At 40.2% G+C, this 8942-nt stretch overlaps 1 protein-coding gene across 1 annotated transcript; it reads right to left on the bottom strand.

The window, feature by feature from the left end:
* Positions 1-8048: 8048 nt before the first annotated feature.
* On the bottom strand, positions 8049-8600 carry LOC120084438 (uncharacterized). Its single transcript, XM_039040216.2, has one exon. It carries the CDS (start codon positions 8598-8600, stop codon positions 8049-8051), a length of 552 nt encoding a protein of 183 aa, XP_038896144.1.
* Between the last annotated feature and the right edge of the window lie 342 nt (positions 8601-8942).

Here is an 8942-nt window from a genome sequence, read left to right as displayed (position 1 = left end):
TGTATTTGTTATTAATGTTTTAATGAAGTCCTTTTCTTGTTGGGTGTACCTTTTCTACTTGTCAACCTTCTTAAAATATGTCTAATGCAATCTTCCTATCTAGCCTAGAAAAACTTGCACCGTCCTTTGGCATTTGATTCAATTTCTTCACTCTTTCTCTTTGATGTAGTGATACCAAGATTGCTTAGTTTTAATTGTTTTTTACCACTTCCAGTCGTTGCCCCACCTTCATCCAATTTGTCTGACTCCTTGTAAATCAAGCATATAAATAATATATATATGATGTCACTGTGAATATAATCAAAAGATCTTAATAACAAAGTCAAATTTAAGTTTGTGACACTTCTAAGTTTATGAGACTGCGTCAGGGAAGTATCAGAAGTTTTGGCATCTAATTTTCACCTCAAATCAGATTATGATATTTGATGATTTATGAGAAGTGGAGTTGATGAAAAATAGTGTGGCCTTGTAACACAGAATTTTGAAAAATAGGTTCCAACGTTATGGATGCCAAGGCCACCTACCTAGAATACTACAATCTTGTGAGTTTCTTGATAACCAAGTGTTTAGAAAGAGACAATTGTTCCATAAGATCTGTCAAAGTGCAAGTAAGTAAAACCGAAAACAACAAAATGAACAAGTGTATCAAGAAGTAGACATCAGGAACGGACCCAAACTGGTTGGAAGTCCAACTATTGTACAATAAAAGTGGGACAGTCACCAACTCTAAACTAAAACATTTTGCTGATGATATTGTGCAATTTACAAGTAATTTTCTTCATTGGTAGGCCATTTATGGTTTACCTTTTCCAATCTGATAGAAGTTGATATACCAGAAGCCTATTTTCAGCTGCTACAGCCACACACCTTTCTCTTTATTACCAGTTGCAATATAAACAACATTTGTACCTATACTGGAGAAAATATACATCTGAGAAACTGAAGAAATTGATAATAATAATGGTACTGGAAATGAATCTTCTTTTGAAAGATACAATACTCTACAATGGGGAATAGTACTATTATGATGATAAACATATCTCATATTCCACTTTCTAACTCTTAAAACTTGTGTCTTATTTGTTATCATGTTTAAACTTCAAAATAGAAGTATGATGAGTATTCACTCTTTGTTTCTTTGTTTCTTCTCTTGATGAGTTGTGAGAATTATGGAAATATTTTCAGTATACTGAAAAAATTAACTCTTTTCACAAAAAGTAGTGCACACTGAGCAAAGCTTCAGTCACCAATGCTATAACGCATATGATAAGAACTCAGTTATCTATTCACTTTTTTGGCTCAAATTAGCCTAAGAAGCCGAGACCTCCTCCCTTACAAGCTCGCAAGCTTAATTCAAAATGAAACTTCTATCCCTACCCTCTCCCCTACCTCATGCTTTATACTAATTCAGCAATAACAATAACAGATTTTTCCCCATAGTGGTCCCCACTCTTCATTCTCCCCTAACTACCTATATTCTCTTCCTCATTTACATTTGTAGCCCCTTCCTATTTTTCTTGTTAATTCTTCTTTCATATTTTCTAAATATGGGGGGTCTATCATTACCCTCCCCCCAAAGCACCACCTTGTCTTCAAGGTGAAAGTCTGAAAATTGTTCAACTATCTATGCTCCTTCTTCCCATGTTGCATCTTCGATCTGTAAGTCTTTCCATTGGATGAGTACTTCGAAATCATTGGGTGATGATATGGTGGTGCCGATCTTCCGAATCCCCAAAACTGCTATTGGTTTGAGTTTGTGTTCCTTTCCTAATTGCCAGGCTGGTGGTGCAGTGATTCTCGGTAGTAAGGTGCCTACGACCTTCCTCAATTATGAAACATGTAGTATGGGGTGTATGCTTACATCGGGGGGTAGGTCTAGTTTATATGCTACTGGTCCAATCCTTTGGATGATTTGAAAAGGGCCAATGTAGCGTGGAGCCAACTTCGGATGCTTGTGCACTAGTAGAGAGCTTTGGCGGTATGGTTTGAGTCTGATGTATACCCAATCCGAAACTTCAAAATTTACTTCCCGTCGTTTAGAATCTGCTAGGGCCTTCATTCGTTGTTGGGTTGCTTCTAGTGTACTCTTCAATTGTTTGAGCATTTCATCTTTATTTTTCAGTAGCACATCCATTTCTCCTACTATCACGCTCCCATGCTCATAATAGACTAGTGGGGGTATCGGTCGACCATATATTACTTCATAAGGTGTCCGCTTGATGGCTGTATGATATGATGTGTTGTAATTTTACTCAGCCCATGCCAACCATTTAGACCACTGTGATGGTGTTTCTATGGTGAAACAGCGGAGATATGCTTCCAATTCTCGATTGACTACTTCCGTTTGCCCATCCGTTTGTGGATGGTATGATGTGCTTCTTTTAAGCTGAGTCCCCATTATCTTGAATAGCTCCTCCCAGAATAGGCTAGTGAATATCTTGTCTCTATCCGATATTATGCTCCGAGCAACTCCATGTAGTTGTACAATTTCTCGTAGGAATATTCCAGCTATGGTTGCTGCGGTGTATGGATGGCAGAGGGCAAGGAAATGTGCATACTTAGACAGTTGGTCAACCACCACCAAAATGGAGTTATATCCTTCAAACTTTGGCAAGCCATCGATAAATCCATATTGATATCTTCCCAAGTTAGCTCTGGTATAGGCAGTGGGTGTAGTAATCCGGCGGGGGCTAGTGATAAATATTTGGCTTGCTGAAAAACCGAGCAGTCTCCTACAAAGGCTCTTACCCGTGCCTTCATACCTTTCCAGAAAAACTCTTTCTTCAGCCGTTGGTACATTTTAACTACCCCATTGTGTCCTCCAATTGGATTATTGTGGAATTCTTGTAGCAGCAAGGGTATGGTTGGTAATCGTGGTGGCAATGCAATGCGCTGCTTGTATAGCAGAAGGTCTCCTTGAAGTGAATAACCTTGGGGGTGCAGCTGTCCCAATCGAATATTGTCCCAAACACCTTTTAGCTCCGGGTCTTACTCGACTTGACTAGCGAATACTGCTAGATTAAGTGAATTAAACACGCTTAGCATCGTCATTTCCATCATGGTAGGCAATCTAGACAGGGCATCGGCAGCTGAGTTTTCCAGCCCCCTCTTGTATTCGATATCAAATTCATACCCGATCAACTTGGCCACCCATTTCTGATACTTTCCCGCGATGATGCATTGTTCCAACAAAAAATTAAGGCTCTTTTTATCCGTCCACACGATGAACTTCCTCCCCAAGAGATAGGGCCTCCATTTCTACACAGCCATGACTATGGAAATTAGTTCTTGTTCATATGCGGCTTTGAGGCAATGCGTTGGTGGGAGAGCTTTGCTGAAGTAGGCTGCTGGTCGTTCTTCTTGCATCAATACTGCCCCAACTCCTACTCCTGACGCGTCCGTGTCTACTATGAATACTTGGTTGAAATCAGGGAGCTTGAGGGTGGGAGTTGAGCCATTCTTTGCTTCAATGTCTCCAAAAGCCTCTTGTGCTTCCTCGTTCCATTGTAACTTATCCTTCTTAAGCTATGTGTTAATGGGAAGGCAATGGAACCGTAGTGAACTATAAACTTGCTATAGTATCCGGTCAGCCCCAAAAATCCCCTTAATTGTTTCACCGTGGTCGGGGTGGGCCATTGTAGCATAGCCTCAACCTTCGAGGGATCAGCAGCCACTTCTTCAGCTGATATTATGTGGCCCAAGTAGTCGATCTGATTGGCCACGAAGGTACATTTCTTGAGGTTGGCCATAAACTGATTATCTTCCAACGCTTGCAACACCAAGGACAAATGGTGCCCATGATCACATAGTGAAGAACTGTAAATTAAGATATCATCGAAGAACACTAATACAAATTTTCGTAAATATGGGTGTAAGAGTTTGTTCATTACCAATTGCAACGTTAATGGGGTGTTCCTTAATCCGAATGGCATGACTAGAAACTCGTAGTGGCCTTCATGAGTGCAGAATGTTGTTTTATGGACGTCTGAGGGTGCCACTCGAATTTGATGGTAGCCGGATTTTAAGTCGATTTTAGAGAATATTTGTGCTCCGGCTAATTCATCAAAAAGTTCATCAACCATCGGAATGGAGAAGTTATCCGGTATCGAGGCTTAGTTCAAGGCTCTGTAGTCAACACAAAATCGCCAGCTCCCATCCTTCTTTTTAACTAAAAACACAGGGCTGGAGAACGGGCTTACACTTGGTTAGATAATCCCAGCGGTGAGCAGTTCTTCTACCAATTTCTCGATCTCATCTTTCTGGAACTGAAGGTACTTGTATGGTCTGACGTTCACCATTCCAGCCCCAGGTTCCTGTTCCCAACATAATTCTATAGCTTGTCATGGGCGTTTGCGGTAATTTCAGAGTCGTTACCAACTCTCTGTCAATGAAGTTGTGGGATGCTTCGTTGTCGAGGAGGACGACAACGTCCTTATCCTCGATAGCCCCTTTGACCTTAATTGTTCGAGGCGAGTCAATTCTTGCCAAAGAATTGAAGGAAAGCTTCGCCATTTCGTACTCGGTAGTCTCAACTACCATGGATTTCAGAGTAGTGGCCGCTAGAATATCAACTTTGCCTAGTTCCTTTCCTACGTAGTTCGTCTCTTCATCCCCTTCATCGTCATGGTACAACAGAATGCTCAATTCTTTTCTCTTGCAACGATGCCTCAGGGTATACTTCTCATCACAACGATATTAGAGTCCCTTATCCCTCCGATTCTGCATCTCACTGTCGAACAGCCGTTTGAACGCATCGGCCGTGAACGACCTCTCATTTACATCCTTCAGTGTGACCGAGTTAGAAGACGTACCTCCACTGCAGGTCGGGTTGAGAGAAATTGTTCGAGCTGTCGTTTGTGCATGTTGGTTCGGGCTATGGCCGGTTTGACCCGTGGTGTTATTCAGGCTCGAGTTTGAAGATGTACCAGTGGAATTTGATGGGCTTGGGCCGCCTCCACCCATTTCTTTCTTCGGGCTTCTTTCGTATCTTCCATGATCTGGGCCATCCTCATCTTCTCCTTTAGCCCAATTAGTTTAGAAATTCTCATCTCGACTTGGATATCTTCCTTCAGCCCGCTGACGAATTTTCTTTCCAATGTTTCGTCTGAAAGATCCTTCAATGGTCCCGATAGCTACTCGAACTGCCGGCGATACGCACAAACACTGTCGTCCTACTTCAGTGTAAGGAATTAGGCTCTCCGATCTTCTTCTTTGACCGATAGAAAGCGTAGCAGGAGCTGTTCCTTGAACTTCGCCCAGGTATTCATCGGCGTCCTCTCCTCTTCCCATTGATGCCATTCTAGAGCTTCCCCTTCCAAACATAGTATCGTTGCTTCGATTTTATCCTTCTCCGATAAACGATTGACCACGAAATATCTTTCAACCCTATGAAACCAGCCCATCGGATCTTCCCCTATTTCACCTTTGAATACAGGAATTTTTAGCTTTCTCAATCTCATATCAAACAACGGTACCTATCTTCTCTCCTCGACACATTCTTTCGCCGGCTGTTTCCCTCTATCCGTCACTGTCTTGTCAAATGAACCCGATTCGTCCTCCTTGATTGTTTTCGACTTCTTCGACCAAACCTCCAATGCGCGAATCATTTTCTACTCCAATGTCTCTCCCATTGATCTTATCTACCATAACATTCTTGGTAACTTGTTGCATCTCCCCGAATCGTTGATCCATTCTATTTTCCATCCCTACTTGTAGGAAGGTAAGTTTCTCTTCCACTGCTAATAATTTTGCCTCCATCTTCTTCACCATACTCTTCCCAAGAAGGAACGTCTCTGATACCAAATTGATAAGAACTCGGCTATCTATTCACTGTTATTGCTCAAATTAGCCTAAGAAGTCGAGACCTCCTCCCTTACAAGCTCGTAAGCTTACTTCAAAATGAAAATTCTATCCATATCCCTCTCCCCTACCTTATGCTTTATACTAATTCAGCAACAACAATAACAGATTTCCCCCCATAGTGGTCCCCACTCTTCATTCTCCCCTAACTACCTATATTCTCTTCCTCATTTACATTTGTACCCTCCTTCCTATTTTTCTTGTTAATTCTTCTTTCATATTTTCTAAATATGGGGGGTCTATCAACATACCTTCAAAATAAAGAAGAGTGCCCAGTTTATTTCCTGTACATAATTCCCACACGTAAACTAGGTCGTCCTACGTCCCAACGATACCTCAACCAGCTGATGCCCCAATGGAAGAAGCTCTATAAAGTGAAAGAATTATAAACACTAAAACATCTAATCATGCCAGTAACACAGACGAGATTTCATGTAATACCATTTCTCAAGAAAGACGAGATTTCAGCTAAGTTCCTTTCTCTATATCGTCGAATTCAATAGGTAAAGTGAAAATTAAAGTATTTATGCAAATGAAAGAATTTATAAACCACTGAAGATTGACTTATTTAGCATTTTAGATGAAAGTTCTCGAGGATCTATGACATTAACAGCCCATCCAATTGTCTCGTTAGACTTCAAATCTTCAAACAATTCCTCCTTCTTCTCTTCTTTCAAAGTTTTTGAGTCTAAAGGCAACACATCACAAGTTGGAAGAAAAGTAAACGAAATAGAGATATGATGAACAACAGTTAAAAGAAAATCATAGGAGCAAGAAGCTAAACCTGCAAAAATCAAAGACGAAAGTTCTTTCAAATATGAACTGGCGCAGTACAAGCATCCATACACCATTGTCCCTGAGATCATCAAATGTAGTGATATTTCATAAAGAAAAGAGTATTCAAAATCATATCCCAAAATATGATGATCGAAGCGGAATTAAAGAGGCAGAAATGGAACGAAACGAATAGGAACATAGAAAACCTAAAATAGGGCCTCCACCAGCTTCATCGATGCCCATTATACAAGGCGTGGAAGCCCATTTTGGGACTGGATATTGCGAAGACATTGTTGATTTCTACTCGCTACTTCAGTTTAAAAGAAAATCACTCTTGAAGAGCCCATTACTCAAGGCTTGAAGTGCGTTATTAGATAGTTTTAACTATTGTTTACCTCTAAATCGATTTTAGCAACTCATCCATAGGACGAGAGGACGGAGATAAAGGGGACAAGAGGACGAGCTGCCGAAGGACGAAGTCGCGTGGGTTGTGGGTGAGTGAAAGTGTGAGAATGAGAGGAAAAAGAAAATAGGGGAGAGTGAACAGGAAAATGAAAAAAAGGGGAGAAAATAGAAAGTGTGATGAAAAATTAAGCAGATCTTCGACATTAAAGGTACACCTACAATGTCGGTTTAAAACCGACATTAAAGATCTGCTTTAAAAAAAATGGACATTATACATCTGGTTTCATCTTTTCCAACCGACATTAAAACTCAAAATTCTTGTGATAATCTCATAGTATATATACATCTAAAATTCTTTTTTAGTTAAAATATAGAAAAACAAATGAAGTATTTTGTCAAAGTGAGCATTATTCAATTGGCATACAAGTATATTAGTAACTAAGAGGTTTTTGGTTTAGATCTCCCTACTCCCATTGAACACTAAAAAATTAAAACAAACGAAATATTTTCCTCTTCTTTCTTTTCTTCCTATCATATTCTTTGGACCCCATGACAAAAATTTAGATTAAAAAAAAGACAAATATTAAATAGACATGAAGGTTCGTCTCAAAAGAAATTGATAATAAGATAAATAAGTTAGAAATTATAATTTATTTTCATATATTAAAAGGATAAAAATATTTTAAAATACGATATAAAAAATGAGGACCCATTACAACCAGCCTCAAAATTACACTGAGCCATCAAAAACTAAACAACGAATAAATCAATAAACACAATATTGTGTTTCTTTTTTCTATTTTCTTTTTTAATTTGCCATCAATTTTGAGGAATGATGAATGAGATATTTCTATCTTAAGCCCTAATCTCTTTTGACTCAAAACGAATAAGAAAATATAATAAGATGATAATTGAATCCATAAAAAGATCCATGCAAACTCCATCTCTACCTCTTCCTCCCATGCAGAGATATTTGATCAATACAACATTTCTTCTTCATTTCCAGCTCAATAGTTGTGCCGTTGACGCCTCATTTGCTCGTAAAATTGCGCGATGAACTCTTCTGCCTTTGCATCGATCATCTCATCGCCTCCATTGTCATTTTCGATGGCATTTTCGTCATCATCGCCTTCGGTATTGTCGTCAAGTTCTTGAAGGTTGGGGGCGGAAGCATACTGGCTTGTGCCAAAAGAAGACGACCTCGAAGTATGAGAAAATGACGATGACGACGGTGAAGGTGAAGGTGAAGGTGATGGCAATGGCATAAGTGCTTCCTCGAAAACTTCCTTCGATTCCGATGGAGCCAACGGCATGTCGACCTGAGCCGTAGTGGGAGGTGATGCATTGCCTTGGATGTGGAGAGGGCGCATGGAGCCTAACAACCGCCGCCACAAGCCCTTATCAGAGCCCATGTCGACAGACGCTTTCGATTTCTTGGACCGACGACGACGGAGCATGAAGAACGCAACCTTGAAAATCTGCACGGCTCCACCGCTTTTCTTCGACTTTGTATTGTCAGAGTTGGATGGGGGTTTGATGGGTTGTGATTTCGGGTCCATATAAGTTTTGCTCGCGATTGAGTAAGGTGGCTCGGGATTCCGAGGTGGTCGGAGGCCTCTCCCGGAGTAAAGGCAAAGAAGAAGTTAAAACTTAGAGAAGAACGAGGGGAAATGGTTTGTTTTTATAAAAGAAAGGTGGCGGGCGGCCACCATTTATGTATAAATTTGGAAGGGCTTATATTTAGGGGATACAGAGTTTCAATGGAGGGTAGGTTTTTGTGCCCTTGTGTAAAGGAAAAATAATGGAAGGAACCCTAATTGGGAAATTAAGGTCTTGGAAAATATAAATTTAGTGGTTATAGCTTTTCTTGTAGTTATAAGGTTTGGTAAAGGAAATGAAAG

The sequence above is a fragment of the Benincasa hispida genome, chromosome 9 (assembly GCF_027475165.1).
Source record: "Benincasa hispida cultivar pf3 chromosome 9, pf3_genome.v1.1, whole genome shotgun sequence".
Classification (NCBI taxonomy): Eukaryota; Viridiplantae; Streptophyta; class Magnoliopsida; order Cucurbitales; family Cucurbitaceae; genus Benincasa; species Benincasa hispida.
Note: the sequence above shows the minus strand (reverse complement) of the source record. Positions and strands in the feature narration are given on the sequence as shown.

Excerpts from the sequence above, each read along its gene's own strand:
- LOC120084438 (XM_039040216.2), bottom strand. The coding sequence starts at position 8,600 with ATGGACCCGAAATCACAACCCATCAAACCCCCATCCAACTCTGACAAT.